General features: G+C 39.1%; 1 protein-coding gene across 2 annotated transcripts; it reads right to left on the reverse strand.

The window, feature by feature from the left end:
- Nucleotides 1–292: 292 nt before the first annotated feature.
- On the reverse strand, nt 293–18,252 carry CNOT7 (CCR4-NOT transcription complex subunit 7). 2 transcript variants are annotated; one of them, XM_038179053.2, is made up of 7 exons: nt 18,110–18,252; nt 17,527–17,743; nt 17,026–17,219; nt 14,015–14,176; nt 8,023–8,167; nt 3,534–3,644; nt 293–2,021 (listed from the first exon to the last, which is right to left on the reverse strand). In XM_038179053.2, the coding sequence occupies exons 2-7, from the start codon at nt 17,641–17,643 to the stop codon at nt 1,893–1,895; spliced, it is 858 nt and encodes a 285-aa protein (XP_038034981.1). In that variant the 5' UTR covers nt 17,644–17,743; nt 18,110–18,252; the 3' UTR covers nt 293–1,892. The 2 variants fall into 2 exon arrangements, with proteins under 2 accessions (XP_038034981.1, XP_038034982.1); XM_038179054.2 differs by having other exon boundaries at nt 18,104–18,244.
- Between the last annotated feature and the right edge of the window lie 4 nt (nt 18,253–18,256).

An 18,256-nucleotide genomic window follows, 5' to 3' on the forward strand; every position in this document is an offset into this window, starting at 1 on the left:
TAACTCACCCTCAACTAATGCATGATGATCCTAAAAGAAATCACTAGGGGTTTGGATACCTCAGCAGTGAAGTGTATTTACCACCCTTGCAGCTCAGGTCAGTTGGAATGAAGTTATCGCTACTGTACAGAAAGAATTCTGCTCTGAAAGCGGAACCAGTCAGCAAGCAGTGAACGACATCATTTTACTAACAGTGGAAGAGAACTATCATGCCTAAAGAAAACAATATACAGAATTGAACTGACAATAATGCACACATTCCAGGAAGAAATTGGCAACAAAACCACCAGTCTCTTGTTATGTAAGAAAACATTTTTTAGGCCTTTATTTACAAAAGCTTTAAAAAGAAATACCCTCTGTTATGCAAATTATTTGTTGTTTAAAAAGGACCACCCAGTTACATCATCGTAACTCAATGAAAAAAAGGTGTTTGGTGTTGTGGGTTTTTTTTCTGAAGTACAAGGTAAAACAGTAATTTGGCGAACATTTGGAGATTTTTCTACGATTGATTTCTGTGTTGAACACACATACGCGCGCACGCAAACACAGGCACACAATGTCGCACATTCCATCATTTCAGGCTAGTATTTAGCTATTCAATACCAAAAATCCTTCCTGCACAACTGCTCTGTACACAGGGTATGCAGAGTTAAGAACATCCTTTAGGGTCCTTTAAAACAATGTATCTAAAATATATTGCTAAAATACACTCAAAAATAAACTAGCATTACACTCCTCAGGTAAGTTTATTAGCTCTAAGTTATTTATACTTTGTTGTTGCACAACAAGTATCTGCAACAGCTGTCTTTGTATCGGCTACAGAAGAGCACGATTTAATTGTCCTAATTTAATAATTCAATTAAATAGTATTTTTTTCAGATCTTTGGGTTTTATCTTTACCTAAACTGACTTTCAAAATTTATCAAATCATGTATTCAATAAATATGAATTCATAAAAAATATTCGGGGTATAACATTACTAGAATAAAAGCTAGAAGTTAATCAAGGGAAGTGCGCCATTACAAAATTCCTACTATTCCAATGTCCTTCAAATCTTAGCTTAATGGCCAAATGCTAAAGCCAAAGCTGTTTTTTTTCCTGAAGGGTGTAAAGCTGTTTTTTCAAGCTTCTTTCCCTCATCACAGAGCGGTTTTAAAGCAGCAGGCCAACCAGCAGTTGACACGTGCAGGATGTGTTTGACGACTGAACACTAGTAAAATAACAGCAGTTACTATGATTTCAGTAGTTTCTTTTGCTCGAACAAAGGCAGATTATGCAGCAAATAAGTCATGTTCTATGGGTTAAGATACCATGGAAATACAGTGTGAAGCTGCTGAGCTCGGAAGATGATTGTTTTCTATCTGAGGGCAAGAGAAAAAAAAAACAAAACTTGAAATAAAGCAGAGGATTTGAGTCAGTCGCCCTCTAAAGTGCAAATCTGATGGTCCACAATCTTGAATAGCTAAAACGCCTGCATACTGGAAGGAACAGACATGAATGGGGAAGTTAGTTACAATCAGTGCGAGTTAATTTGGATAAGGGAGGGGAAAGAGGAAAAAAAACTAAGACCAAAGACCAATATAAGTAAGTTTACCATACTATTCATTTTGATTTAGCTTTCCCCTTCTCTCTGCCACACTGATCCTACACGTGCGTCTTTACAAATGGGCTAGTTATGACTCCAAAAGTAACCCATAAAATTATACATATCAATCAATATTAAGATCAAAATCTGTGATAGCAACAGTCAGGTTTAGTACATAGAAAGGCAGAAAAGAAAGTGTGCCGAGAAAGGGGGAAAAAAAAAAAGCCTTATTGTCCAAGGGGTTCAACCAGAGATAAAACCTATATACAAGCATGTGGAGCTCAAAAAGATGGCCTTTCCTTTCATGTCATGACTGTTTGTTGGCTTCTTCTTCATAAGCATTTCCTGTGCCATTTTGTACGTAAGATGACCCCGAACCAAGGCCATATAAGTGGCCACAATATTTGGCATCGTCAATGTGATCTTCAAAGAACATCTGGAGTGTGAAAAGAAAGACACAAATTATTGCCAAAGCAAAGGCCAAGTTCAAACAGAACTACAGAAAGGCTTAAACACTTTTTAAAACTAAGTTTTTAACTTACACGTACATTGCTAAACAATTAACTCAACTGAAAAGGCTTTAAAAATGCACACTACACATAGTTATCTCTGCTGACTACTGCGTCCTTAGTAATGCTGTAAAAATGCTGTATTTAGAAAGAATCTCTGGAAGTACTCAAAAAAAATCATCATAATCCATTTTTGTTTATTTAAACAAATGATTTTCACTAAAACCCCAGAATTCTACTTCCATGAATAAGAGGCTTTGGGTAGACAAAGTCAAGCAGGTAATTTGCCATGTTACAACCTGCATTTTAAAGAAATGATGATGGGTTTGAACCTTTTCTCTAAAAAAAAAATAACTAGAAAGTCAGTATTTTAGGTATGATTATCAGATATTTTTCCTTTTTTTGCTTTGGATGTTGTTTCAAATTCAAGAGTAAAATACTAATGATAGAGTTAGCAGCACCATGCTATGATGCTTGGATCACACCAGAAACAGAATCTTTTGCAGCCCATGACCTGCTCAACGATGTTAACAGTTCCAGGGGAGGCAGAACAGAGCGTTACGATGAGCAAAGCAGATTAAACCACAGCACTTATTATTCACTTATCTCATTAGCAGCTGTCAGAAACTTGTGGTCAGTTTCTCCTTTATACAAAAGGCCAGATTACTGGATGCTGAGGCTTCTACATCCTGTACTAAAACTTACTAAAAGATGAGGTTTGCCATTTGTCACCTGGTGTCATTACTATATCAAAACAATCCCCTGACAGATCCCACATTCTGATGTCCAAGCATTTGTCCAGTGCAACTTGTTTCAAGACAAAGCCCCTTCATGAAAAGTGTCCTAGTATCTTCCTATTGTATGCAGACAAGTAGCAATGATATGCAAAGCTTGTAAGACTTAATTTCCATTTCTGTAAGACTTTAAATAACTGATACATAATCTTTTAGAAACTCTGTTAGTTTATCTGTGCTTATGCATGGTAAACTCAAGATGAACAGTGTACGGGCATTCTCCCCAGCAGCCTGTCAGTCAGTATTTAGAATGCCCACACCAGAAGTGGCTAGCGCATACAGACCTGCTCTTTCCCTGGCACTAGGCCTGTCACAAACAGCAGCACACACTGGCTGGGTATTACAACTGAGAAGCAGGTCTGCAAAAAGCAGCCTGAGTACAGTTACTCAGAAAGGAGGCTGGCTCTAGCAGCTCCATTGCAACAACCACCTAAGAAATTTTGCAGAACAAGAAAGGGGAAAAAAAAAAATCCCTTACTCTGGCAAAAATACAGTCTTGTATCTGTCAAGAAAGCAGAGACCCCTGAAGCCCCTTAGAGACTTCTTTAAAATACATCAGACTTATCAGCCATCAGCAAAGAATCGGCAATTTCATCTGTTAGAGCAAGTTACTACTATGTAGATAAAACCAATACATCCACCTACTTCTCGCATTTTGAAGAAGGCCATTCCTGTGAGTAAAGAATCAGATCCTGCCTGATGCTGTGGTCCTATCCTTTCCAGCTCTAACTGCTCAGCCACTTCTTGTAATCCACCCTGAAAGAGAAAACATCTGTTAACTGCTGCAGAACTCAAATTTGAGAACTGATTATCAGTATTTGGGAAAACCCGTTACACCAGACATACAACTTTTGCATGAAGCATGAGCAGGCACTATGCTAGACAGATACACACCTGATGAATCCACATTTCAGTATCAAGAGCTGCATTAAAGTTCTGCATCAGTGTTGCTTAAACAAAGCAACAAAACTACTACTGCTTCTTGTTCCAACCTGTCCAATAAACATAACTTGCTACTTAACAAAACAAATTCTTTAAGGCATCAAAAGGACTGGCAATGCTGAAGAATAATACAAGGTGTTCCTGTAACCCTTCTATTTGAATGAAAGTTTAAAAGGTAAAAATAATGTTCTACAAACACAAGGATTCAAGTACTTACAAATGAGGCGCTCAGTTAAAGTATCTAGGCTTCCTTTGAAATTGACTTTTCTCCCCACTTACCTTTCAACAATTAAGTTGAGGGTTTCTCACTTCCCTTTACAAAACACTGAGAGCATCCTTAAGTATCTAGAAAGCTACAGGGAGTCCAGGAAAATGTTACACAGCAGGCATTTAGAAACAAGGAGGTAGAGTTTAAAAAAAGGAAAAGGAGGAAAAGACCACCAACTCCATCTCTACACACCTCTTTAAAGTTTGTTTCATTAACTGCTATAAGAGGGTATGGGGAAAAAAAACATGCAAAAAAAATAAAGTTATCATCTTGTAGCTTGTTTTCTAAGATAAGAAAAGAAAAAGACAGTCACTTTTCTCTTAGAAATGTATATTTAATGGCCATATCACCTGCAAAACGAAGCCTAACTCTTACTAAAAGGATATAGGCACCTCACATGCAAAGAGGGAACCATTTACAACAGTAATTGGTTTGAATGTTGACACATGGTTTAAAAGAAGACACTATGAAGGTGCAGACATCGCTAGCTGTTTTTAAAGGTAAAGCTTCTGCAGTTTTGAAACTTTTCGTTTTCCATTAAGCTCTACATCTGTGGAAAAACTAACCCCAAACAGCACAGTGACTATAAAAGTCTTTATTTTAGCACCCCAAAATGGTAATAACCACTTGCAGAAGCAAACCTGTCAGAGATGAGTTTGGTTTTACAGATATGTCTATCCTTCAACTGTGTTAAATTGTAAACGGCAGCTATGTAAGATGTGGGAACGCAATTTTCCACAGCTTTTTATTTTATTAAATCTTTACATCATAAAGCCACTGGAAGCAGACTAAAGCACATGGCACATGCTTTAAGGTCTACACAGATCGAAACCAAAGATGAACCCTATGATTTTAAATAAAGACTACCTAGTATCTGAGGCAGCCAGTCCTCATGCCCTTAACCTGTTTCAAGACAATAGCTTTGGGTTTTTGTTTCCTTTTAAAAATGGCAACTTCAGTAAAAACATTCCAAAGTAACAGCTAGTAACCAACTCTAGAAGCTGGTACAGGGATGTTTAGATTTATTCTATAAATCTATAGATTCTATACTGAATATAGTTTGCATAAGTTTGAGAATTAGTCTATACAGATAGTCTAGATAAAAAACTGCTTTCTATCTCCCAGTAATTAGCCCCCAATGTCCTCTGCTTTCTAACTCCCAGTAATTAGGTATTGGAGTTAGCAACAGCAGTTAAGCCTTCACCCTTTTCAAGGCACCACTTGCTGCTTATAAGCTCTCTCCTTTCTCAAGCTGCAACTTATCATCACGTTCTGCTAGCTGTATGACTACACCAGCTTCAAATAGCTTGGAAGTAAAACCACCCAATATTAGAAATCAATAGTATTTACACAGTGGCTGCATGCTCTGCAACGCAGACATGATAGTTCAAAATTCACAGGAACAGCAGCCTGTAGGAGATTGCTTTGAAAATAGCACCTTTAATGACATCTATTTGTAAATATAGCATTCATCACTTGTAGGAGAGACCACTGCTTGGCCAGGAATTATAGAATAAAACCCAGCTGTGTCCACAGATTATTAGGCTACTGAAATTCTTTCAGGACTTCTGCACTCCAGATAAGAATATCTTATTACTGGGGGAGGAGGATGATAGAAAGGGACTCAAAACAAAAATGAAACTGATTCACAAGGTATGCATTAGATCCCATCTTCCACTTGATAAATAAAAAATTCCAGCTTTTCAGAGTATCAGTCTTCCAAGAAAAGGGCCACAAAAATGTACATAACCACAGTCAACTGCATTTCAAACTCAGTTTTCATGGCAATTCTACGAGTTCATCGCTCTGTACAAACCCACATATTAAAAACAAGTTTACAAAAAGGTCTACACATCTTTATTAGAGTTGCCATTACTGTAAAAACATATGAAATTGTCTACATAAAAAGATTTTTAGAGACCAAGCAAGAATTTAACCTATACTACACTAATGTCTCAAGTTAAGTCCCAACTGTGTGCCACTGACATACACTCGTGTCCATCTGAGTAACAGACTGTAAATTCATTAACTACTTTAATCCCACAAGAACAGCTTCTAAATCCTCAAGCATATTTCTCTTCTCAAGGCCAAAAATTCATTTTTGGATGTGTGGGGCATGGTGGAGGAGGCACAAGGGACAAGTTACAGCAAGTCAGTGACTTCTGTATGAAAATAACTTAGACAAGTCAATAAAGGACAACTGCACAGCAGTTCAATTCTCTGCCGTTTAATAGAGATTGAATGTGACATACTTTTGGAGAAAGAGCATGCATTTTTCGAGTCACAAGGCGGAACATTTAGCAACGTGTTTCAGAAAGCTGCACTCAGTACAGTACAAGTCCCACAATCATTTCATTGCTGGTGCTTAGAGGGGTAGGGTACTCCACAGCCCTTCCCCTCCTCTCATGACTAGCCTGCAGGTTAGAAGAGAGGATTAAGATTTACTGCAGGAAAGTCGACTACATATTTAACTCCGAAAAATCACCCCTGTTCTTAAGGTGCACTGAAATAAGACTCGTGAAGGTTTTACTTATCTTGCAAAATACATCCAGATCTCTAAACAATGCAAGTTGCATACAACTATATTTTTCTTAATTAAATGACAGGAAATACAGGTCATTAGAGTTAGACCATACACACTGTTCTTGACCACCACCAAAGATATCAGGTACTTTTCTTTCCTTTACTAGGAGTGAGAAAATGAGAAGGTTTTGTTGTTGTTGGGTTCACTGCCCCTACCCCTTCAATGCACCTAAATGATAACATTTATTTTTTTTCTTCTAGTCTCTGTGGAGAAAAAAAAAAAAATCACTTCTAAAATGTTCCGTAATAACCAACCGTTTGCCCAGCTGATTATACCAATAACTGGATGAACACAGGTAAATAAACTTTTCTTACTAACTAGAAGGGAGATCTCCGTTTCCAGCATCAACCTGGTTAACAAAAGGAATTGCACATCTTACTTTGCACACAACTAGGGTACTATATAAAAGTGACATGCTATTTATCTCGAAGACACAGAGGACTGCAAACCCATGCAGATCACTAGGTTAGCATGAAGTGGAAAGCCATTCCTTAGGATCTAGTTGTACTACAGTCAGTGCTCTCTTTTTTCTTTGGATTCTTATTAAGAACGCCTAAAAGATCAGGTTACTTTCCAAAAAAAGCAAGTCACGTATTGCCACAGATGAGCGACGTGCCTCATTCCAGCAGCAGTCCAGGCTCTTACAGTTCTTTGGCAAGTAAAGTTGTTAACATCTGTAGCATCTTTCGCTTTGCTGTCTTCCCCTTCAACATAGTTTGTTTCCATTAATTCTCCAGTCCACTTAAATCTCCAAGTTTTATGATAGAGTAAGCCAATTAGCAGCCCCAGTGGCCTGACACAAGAGATTCATTTCTAGTACCGCATTTTTTCTAGAAGTCACATGTTGCTCCTGAGCATACACTGTTCTTTATCTTTCCCATATTGGACCATTTTAAACATTCTTCGTTCGACTTCTCTTCCCAAGAGGCTTGCACAGCATCATGGTTGCAATGACCTTTGTGAAGACGACCACAGCCATTTAATGGACTGCACAATGAGGAAATAACAGCATGTGAAACCCATCAGTTCTTATGGCTCAGGGAGTGGACGATTAGTTCTAAACGTTGGTTTATCATCCAGTAACAAAGACTGAATGTAGCTATAAACCTAGTAGCATCGTGCTATTGTTTAGTAAGCAGTTATAAAAGTTATCATGTGTTCCTGCCTGTCTCTACCAATAGCCTTTAATACTAAACACATAAAGTTTGAGAGAACAATGCTGATTAATGGTATTTTCAAACAAAAAAAAAAAAAAAGAAAATAATACAGAACCTAAGTTTGTATCAGTAAGTATCTCCCCCCAAAAAAAGTTGGCTCTGAGCCATTAACAGATTACTTACCTTCAGATTTTTGCAACTCTTCATGAGATACTTTACATCATAGATGACAGGGAAAAACAATCGCAGTATCTCGAAGAAGTCCAGCTCTTCTTCAGGTAAATTGGAGTTGGTCAGGATTTTGATTAGATAGCCAAAGTCATATCCACTGCAAATTGACAGGAAAAACAATACAGTCAAATAACTTAAAAGCACCCTTTTCACTTCCAATATCAAGAATATTACATGTTAAAAGGAAGGCAATTTGCCTATTTGCAATGCAATTTAGACACTCTTGAAAAAGACTAAGCCATAATGTAAATGGCCTCATCGCAGCTTCCAGAGAAAACATTTTAACTTAGTCTCAAGGAGGCCAAGTGAAGAAGCAAAAAATAAATAAATCTGCCTGTAGGAGCGTCTCCAAACCCTGAAACAAGGTAGTGCTGATGGAGCTTCAGCTGGTAACAAGAACTTAAACAGAAAGACTCCTAGCTGGTTCCCTGGACTGGAGTTCCTCTCTACAAGCAGAAAGAGAGGAAAAGACTTTTATAGTTCTCTGAAATCTGAAGGAAGGATTAGCTTCCACAATAGCCAATGCATTTTTATACCTGGAGGTGAAGTTCATCCTCAGCAGTGCCAAAGAGGGGGCAGTCTTTCAACTTTCCACAATTAAATCAGCCCAGTTAGACAGCTGACAACTTTCATTACAAATGAATGGGTGACCACCATAGGTTACAAATTCCCAGTTGACATTGTCATGCTTGTTTTTGGTTGAACGAGAATCACACTCAAAGCCAGTAATTTTGCAACATGGACAAATCTTGACTGGGGCCTTTCAGCTTTAACTGTGAGGTGAGCGATACCAAAGCCACAAATCAGCAAAGAGTGCTGTACTACTGACCCTGCAGATATTTAGCACCCACTTAGACCCCTGACTTCTGAGGAAGACTTAAGGCCTTAGCTTGTGGCAAAGAGGATTACTCATGGTAAAGAGGATTGGTTTTTGTATCTTTTGTATATGACAAAGATCTCTACATCCCCTTGATTTTACAAGTTTCTAGACCAAAGTAGAAAGTCTCGAACACACGAGGAGTGACTGGACTGTTTCCTACAAGTCCATTAACACAAGATACAAATGACTGCAGCTCTCCCAAGGGACTTTCCAATACGCTAAATAGGAATTTCAAGCTGAATGAATCCTGCACTGCATCTGGTGCTTTGAAGCTAGGCTGGCAGCATTCCATGCTCCGCACCAGCGGCCACTGGCCAGGGAGCAAAGGAACCAAAGACTTTCAGCTAAGTCTTACAACATAAAAACTTGCAGCATACTTAGCAAAACAGCAGTTGGGAAGCTTAATTTTATTAGGTCACCTATGGCAGCAGGGTTGGGAGGGGAAGAGAGGGAGGTCTGTATCAGCATAAAGCCTTTTCTTTGTTCTATAGGACAAGGAAAAAAAGACATTAGCAAAACAGAGGCTGTTTAGAAGGATGCAGAAAAAAAAAAGAAAAAAAAAATACACACCAACATGCTCTTCAAGATTAAGGAGACTCTCACTCCTCAAGAGACTAAGCTCTCCTCTCTAGTGAGCTTACTTACTAATGCACCTCAAACAAAACATCTGTATCAAAACTTTTTATGTGAAGAAAACAATACTTGTGCCCCTCCTGTTCCAAAAAGTATTTGGCCCTTCCAAAAAAAAGATATGACTGGATTACTGGAAAATGGATGTTCTCAAACACTTCTGAATTCTATGAAGAAGGAAATACTGTAAGAAAAGCCAAAGGATTCATTTAGTGTTTGTATTGAGAGGGAGCAGGCTACCGTAAATTAGCAATTATGATGAATTTTATATATACATATATATTTATTTATTTTCTGGAGATTGTAGCAGACACATTCATTTTGGCATCTTCACACAGAAAGAGGGCACGGGATACATGAACAGTGGATTTATTTAACAGACAGGATTACCCTTCTATTATAGGGCAGCATTCAATCAGATATCCATTCTTGGATCCTAAACATGGGCTAAGATTTAGTCAGCTCAACCAAATTCTCTTCCACATCCCTTAAGTTCCAGCTGCTTGCACTTAGTCCCATTGTGCTCATATAAAACAACACAAAACTGTGCTTTACTGCTCATGATGCAGTATCAAGGCATTTACATAATCTTTTAGTACACTGTTAGGGCTTAATATGCTCCTGTCACCTAAACTTACACAGACATAGGAACGGTCACTCCAGTTCAAGACTATGGTAATATTCAGTTCAAAACATTTTGAGTGGCCACTGCTAAATCTTTAACAGAAGGGTAGGAAAGTCCACAATGAGCAATTATGTAATTACCTGCTCATTAGTGAAGTTTTCTTCTAATGCTCTAACAGACAATTAGTGGTTGGCTTATACCCTGGAGCACAGAAACTTCCTTTCCTTAAAGAGCTTTCACCATTTCTAATATAATCATTTGAAGTTAGCAGCTGCAGCTAGCCGCAGTCCCTGGAGCTATAGAGCACCATAAGCACGCTTACAACCACTGTTACTCAATCAATCTGGATGGCTCTAGGCAACAAGACCATCAAGAAAAGATCAAATGTGACTATTCCTTTCCCTTATTATCCAGAAAAAAGATAATCAGATAGCCAATTCGAAATGAACTTTACGCAAGCACGAACAGCCTCTGAAACAAACCAAAAGCTGGCAGGGCTGAAAAAGATTTCGTTTTTTAACTAGCTACAAATTCACCCAGAAACAAGCCAACAAATTAAGTTTTACTAGAAGCAGTTGGACACAAATGATTAATGAAATGCAATGGCTAGGAACTTTCCAACTTCCCCCAAACATTTGGGTTAACAGGCATATACACAGTGTCTTCTGAGGTAGAAGGAGAAGGCTGCACACAGGTGGCCACTCAACACTTCAGCCCGTCAGTAAACCAAGCACCCAAAAACCAGCATTTGAGCCCTTGTGTATTGTAACATGGTGTTAGACCATGAGGTATCTACAGCTCTCTTGGCTGTGATGAGAATTACGAACTGTGTTTGCCCTCCCTCTCATCAATCCAAGTACATTTTAACACACACACACACACGAAATAACATGGTCTCTTATGAAGTTGCAATATGTAAGAATTGGTGACAGCACAAAAAATCTCTTCTCTCATGCCTGACAGAACCGTAGATCCACACAGATTTGCCAATAGGTCAGGATGCCAAAGCAGCTACATCAAATGCAGATGGAAAACATAAAGGGAAAAGTTTAAGAGATTAGAAAAAAATGCGTGACTTCCAGAAAGTTGAACACCGGGAAGTGAAACACCACCAAAACACAACCTCTCACTCTGAGACCCCCAGAAATTTTAGGGGCTGGTAGTAATTAAAACTTTTTGAGGAAGCAGAAGTAAGGGCACTGCCAGCAACTATCGTGCAGAATCTTTACACTATTCAATAAACTACTGCATGGAAATACACACAAAACAGATTTTGAACTAAGCTGTCATGATGTTAAAGCTTCCACCGATAAAAACAAACACAAGCAATCTAAGGTATATTTATAAACAGCTGCTTGCTACTCTTTTGTGGCACATTTGGTGACCTGTGGTCATTTCATAGCTATCTGAAGTCTTTGCATCCCCAGAATTTCACCCATTACTCCACGGTTTTGTGCTTAAGATAACATCAGCATGCTTTGACAAGTGCAACAGCCTCAAACACTCTGACTTCAAGCAGAGTTGCAGACAATCAGTTTGTCAAACATTTGCTGGAATTAGAACACCTTAAGATTTCTGAAGACATTTTTAGTGAAATCCAGAAGAGAAACTCCTTTTAGCAGATGCAAATGAACTTCAAAGCTATCCCAGAAACGTGATGCAAATTGCACTACTAAAAATGCCATTAGTGCACTTTGCACTACACTTCCACCAGTATAGAATCACGGAATATCCCGAGTTGGAAGAGACGCACAAGAATCGTCGAGTCCAATAGCACTAGCAAGGAATCACACTATCATGATTAGATTTTAAAAAGAATACCTGGTATAAAAATGTCTCCTGGTCTTTTGCTAGTATTAGCATAGCTTACACTGGTTCCTTAAAGTTAATAACCTATTCTGGAGAAACAATGTTTTGCAGGTGTTGCTGCTTCTACATGGCAGCTTCTGTTCAAACACTTGTTACAGGCTTAATGTGAACCCCTGCTGTTCTCCTGAACCATCTTTTTTTTTTTTTTAAACTGCAGTCAAGCGTAAATCATAAATATACATATAATAATGGATTTAAGAAGCAGAAAGAAACTTAATTCGACACTGATTCAGCATTTGTAGTTATTTTGACACAGTTCATGGCACTTTTGTTCCACTATTTTCCCAAAGGTGCTGCCATAGTAGCAAGATAGCAAAAGTAAGATTATTTTGGAGTCACACTGTGAGTCAAGACAGCTCTGAGTGGAAGATGTTGTAAGCAGATTAGGCAACAAGATCCTCTTTCAGTATGCTTAAAGTCAGTCTAGCTGAAATAATGTTTCTACTAAGCAAGCCAAAGCTATGAATTCCTCAGCATTCGGCAACAGTTTGAATGAAAAACCAGCATATTTCTTTACAACAGCTGGCAGCAGTTGTTCAGCATGCACAGAAGGCTTACAGCCTCTTTGGAAATTGTCACTGTTTGGCAATTTCAGAACAACAAATCTCAGATACTAGCAGCCCCATACAAAATTCCTTCTCCATTATTTTCAGCAATCCTTTGAACTTTTCTACTTCTTAGTATAAAGCCACAAAGTTACATACAGAGCACCATGGCTTTGCTAGGAGTCAAAATGTATAAAACGTGCCTTTCTAGGCATCCAGGAAGAAAAAGCCTCTTGTTCTTTTAAGTCTGTATTCAGGTGGAGTCGAGGAGGGGGTTGTTACTATTTTTTGGGTGTATGTTTTTTCTCCCCTTTCCACCAGGGAAAGTGGAGAATCACTTTCCTGGTAATGTGCAACTTTCTACCATTATCTTACATTCCTTGCTAAAGCAATCAGTATTTTGGGGTTGCTTAGTGACTTACATACCTCTGATTTCACGTGCATTTCTCCTGTCCAAGGCTTAATTGTTTAAGAGGAAGAATTTGGTGGGTTGTTTCTTTTTGCCCTTAGTTTTGTCATCTACGGATTACCACCCACCAATGTGGCATGCACAATAAACACGAACATGACTCTAAAGAAACTACCAGTTTAAGCTGTAACATTTGTTCTACATTTGTTGACTTGCTTAACAGCCAGCATTTAAGATGTCAACATACACGCGTTACAAGCAACGAGCCTCTAAAGGCACTGCTGCCTGCAAAGAGTGCAAATTATCTCTGGCACGTACAATGACTATTGCCTAAGTTTTAAAATTTTAAATCTTACTAACACCAGAAAATCTTGTATATCTTGATAGATTCAGCTATTTAGTATTGTCATTTGTATTTCTACTTGGAGAACAGGTTCCCATGATGGAAGGAATGGTAAAACATATCCATTGCTACAGACAGAATTCTGACTTACAAGCGTTCTTCTTCTAAACTGAAGGATTTTCATCTACCAAGATTCCCAGGAGACTTATAACAAATTTAAAAGTGCTTTATAAAACTCTTCACTAATAATTCTGAGGTCCCTCCCATGAAACAAACCGTATTTACTAGAGAACTGCTTACAAGTAGTTTGCTTTTATCACTGTTACCATTAGTTACACCTGCCATAGTAAAAGATACAATGCCACCTGCTGGCTTAGGAGTTTAATGTATTTTGAGTTCAGTTTTCTGGTTAGAATGTAATCAGTTATGAAAACAAAATATCACTACCACCCTGTATGCTCTATTCTTTTAATACACAATAGTGCTGGATGTATCACTTCAGAAATACATTTCTCAGACTTACCAAACAAAATAGACACACTATAAACTAGCAGACTTACACCAGGTGAGACACCAGATCCGAAATCTAAGCTATAGAATTCATCAACGCAGGCGACTCAAATATTTAACAAGCAAAATTTACCTGTGAAATGAAAGCCACTTGACTCCTTCACAAAGTACAACTCCTGATGTCATAAGCAGTTCTGCAAAGTATTGTGTCTCAATTCCTTCTTCCTCATGCTTTTTAAACTGGATTCCAGATGTTGTTAACAGCTCAATAGAGTCTTGCGCATACATATCTTCTCTAAAAACAGAAAAGAAGTAAATTTTCAAAATGTACAGACCTCAGTGACTATAAACCGGGTAACATATTTTTCCTATTCATTCCACAGACTTTAATAGGGGAAGCAACTTGGCTTTATTCCACATTTATTATAAAAACAACCATTTTCACAGCTTTTGTTAACCTTCACTAACAGTTCGTCATTCCTAGCACCTCTGTTCTTGTCTCCTTAACAACAGCCTACTTCCTGCTCCACTTCCTATCACCTAGAGCTCCCCTTTTGCAAACTCCACAGAGAAAAACACGTGTATGAATACCAGTATTTTACCCAACATCTGTTACTTAAACTGCACCAAAATATATATAATAGTTAAGGCACTAACATCTGCTATGGAACTAAGAGCAGTATACTCCAGATCCCAGGTGCTATATTTTCCACCTGTCTTGTCATCTGTGATTTAAGTTTGCATAAATATTTAGACACATGCTCATCAAAACTTTTCTCACTACAACTGGAAATTAAGTATTTGCCCTATCAACTCAACCCTTGAAGTTCAGGTAGCCTACCATTTTCGCTCTAAACCACCAACTTCATCTTTTCTTTAACAGCCATGTCTGGGACCTGCTTAACAGGAAAGGGAAAAAAAAATCCTTTATGCCGCCTTGCTTGATCCCTTTTATCACCGTGTTTGTTCCATTTGTCACTAGCATTGTTGTGGACTCTTAGGTATTTTGTGATGAAATGAACAGAGCTTTTTTCTCTCTGAAGTATTAACTATATCATAAGAAATACACAAAATGCTTAACTGAAAAAAAAGCAAAGGTGGCTCTTCTTAGACAATATTCATATTGCTGTCCACAACAGCCTATTCTACAAAGTCTCTTCAGTGTACAGATTTTAATGAAAAAAATACTCAAACAGACAAGGCAACCCAATATATCAAACCTGACTGTTAGATCAGTTGTAGGCTTCATACTTCCTAATAGCAAGTCATCATTCATCAGAACATAAAGACACGTTCAGGAGAGGTGTTGTATCTTTTTTCCTCCCTCTCACACAGCTGTTCATTAGCTCTCCAGCTTTTAGGCATCAGCTTCCTAACACCTGTCCATTTCCATAACACATTAAAGAACTCATCCAAAACAAACATGGCCTATATGCCTATATATATATATATTTAATTTATTCTTGTTTGTTGCTCTGCACTGATCAGGTAGATACTTATTTAATAAAAATGTTTATGCTATTTAAAAATACATAGTGACAAGATCTAGCTAGAATGACAAAAAAAAATGCCTTCTTCTAGGAAGAGTCAACAGCTGTTTTGCTCTGGGAGCAGAACACTTGGCACGGTGCCACTTCCCAAAAGGAAGTTTAGCATCAGATAAAAAGAAGTCATTTCTCCATTCCTGTTCTAAATATTCATATTTCATGCCACTCTTATCTAGCTTACTGCTTTGTATAAAGTTCACCCCTTCAATGAACTAGCAACAAGTCATTAGTTGACTACCTAGATTCGGCCACACTAAACTTTCTTATCTATGCAGCATCTGGAACAAATGGATGGAAAACTACATTTGTTTTCAATATCATCCATAGACCTTTGAAACACAGAAAATTAATAAAACATAACCCAGGCTCTTCTTCCCAGATCACAGTTTGGAAGCTATTAATCCATTCCTCCTCCTCTTTTTCCTGTACTCAGCAGGATTAGCATATTCTTCCAAGAGGTAACTTCCATCCAGCAATTTATATGGCCAAACAAGTTGAGATAACAAAATATCAAATCCGTGCTTCCTTTCCTTTCAAGGGATGCTTCAAACAAAACTAAAAAGAGCATGTTCTTCCTCAGACCAAACATATCTGTGACAAGACGCAGCACTGCTTGTTTAGAAAAGCAAGAAGATCAAGAGGGGCAGCAGCAGACTTTTTTCAAAAGAATCATGATTACTTTGAAAAGAATCTTTTTATCTGCCAGTTCTCTAAACTTCCTTTGTAGGCTGCAAATTTAACTCATGTAGATCAAGTTTTCCAGTGATCGGCCTGTAACGCTGCCAAAAATCCCCAAGCCTTCAACACATTTAAATTTGAGAAGCATTTGCTCTGATACTTATATCAGGCCATATGAGAACCTGTCAGACCAATTATGTTTACTTAGGAAAACAGTCAAGATACTGTTTTAGCTGCTTTAGTAACCTTGTCAACTGCTGCTAGATATAATTAGATCTCCACATACATGTCTCATTCAGTGGGGAAAGTCACATTCGTACTTACACGTTTATCACTGACAAAAAGCATGTTCTGAAACGAAGTCACAATACTACTCTGACCGACAGGAAAATTAAGCTTGCTTTTCAAACACCACATCACACCAAAAAAAAGAATCTGGAGCAGAAATCTCTGCAAGCATTACGCTCTGAAATCAAGAATCCCCTTTCAACCCACTATAGAATTAAACAGGGTAATGAATAGCAACGTTTGTTTACAAAACACAAGAAAAGCTGCTACATTATTAAAAACAACATGCCACTTCTATAACAACTGGTAGGAGTCAAACTATGTTTAGGAAGAAGTACTTTGAAATGCTAAATATGAAAATGCAGAGCTAACTTCTGCACTGAACATAAATGCATCATTTAAAAACGTCTGTTGAAACGGTTTAGCGTTTCTGATTAAACTACTAACGGCAAGATAGAGAGCGCACAAATGAGGCAAGAAAGCACACGTTTGGCTGACAAAAATCTCCTTCCATAAAGCTTTCCAATCGGTAGGTAACAATAGTTGAAATTTTCACAGCCTGTAGTGCATTTTCGGTATCAGTAAGTCAGAACCATACATCTAATTACGTAATTAGAGATTTAACACTTACGTTAAATTAAATTTAAAATTAAATTGCCAAGTTGAGGTTCCTGGAGGGTATTCCCCTTGCTCATTCATAAATGTCAGTCCTAGTTGAATTATTTTTAGCAAGTCGACATTACAGCGTAATAATTGGTACTGATAGTCTGCATTGCTTCTGAATTCTCCAATAGGCCTTGCAACTACTCCTGGAAATTCTGTGTCCTGTAAGAACAGAAGGAAAACTTTAACAAGAGACACCCACAAGAACTCACAGCGCTCAGTTTTAGTAAAGTGTATCTCAAGCCTCGAACAATTTCACGGCTAAGGAACACTGTGAGTGAGCACAGCTTTTGGAGGTAACAGATCAGCATCTTAACATCTAAGCGTTAATTCATCATTAAAATGCCATTGTTTTTTTCCAAGACAGATTGATAAATGACTTCGGTAAGGTACAATTTACTAACATCAAATGAAATCGTTGTGGTTTTTACAGCAACTTCCTAGATAAACAGCACACGTGCCCGCTTACCATAGCTACATAGTTATACTTCCGTATAACTTGGCGGATCTTCTTCATCTCTTCGTCCAAGTTACAAGCCCAAACTTCGCAGATTCTTTGGCTATGGTCTACGGTAGCTGCTGGCATAGTGGGGGGCTTTAGTGACCGTACATCAAAAGGTACACTTGACTGAGGATCCGTGTCATAAAGACGACCTTATTTCCCTTTTTTTTTTTTTTTTTTACACCTAAGAGACAAACAAAGCGTTAGGTTTTTATCCTTCAGGCAGGGGAAGGAGAACAGCTTAGGGATACGCACAGGGCTCGGTGTTTAATGGCTCAGAGCAGCAGCACGGCCCGGCCCCCAGCCCCCCGCAGCACGAGGCGAGGCCCAGCACCCCCCCAGCACACAGAGGACGCCCCCCGGCCTCAACCCAACGCCCTGCGGGGACACCCTTGGGGCTCAGCGCGGCGTTCGCCCCCCCCCCCCCACGCACCCAGCCGCGGGGCCGCCGTTAGGCCCCGAGCAGGCCGCGCACCGCGCCCGGCCCCCCCCCAGCGAGGCCTCCGCGGCCTCACGGTGCGGGAGGGGGGGGCCCCGCGCTCACCCTCACCCTCGGGGCCGTCTCCGGGACGGGGGGGGGCCGGGCCGGGCGCTGCGAGGCCCCGCGGCGGCCCCGGCGGCCACGGAGCCGCGAGCGGGCGCGCAGCAGGCAGGGAGCGCCGCCCCCCCGCACACAGCCATGACGTCACCGCCGCGC

This window comes from Anas platyrhynchos, chromosome 4 (assembly GCF_047663525.1).
Source record: "Anas platyrhynchos isolate ZD024472 breed Pekin duck chromosome 4, IASCAAS_PekinDuck_T2T, whole genome shotgun sequence".
In the NCBI taxonomy this organism is placed as follows: domain Eukaryota; kingdom Metazoa; phylum Chordata; class Aves; order Anseriformes; family Anatidae; genus Anas; species Anas platyrhynchos.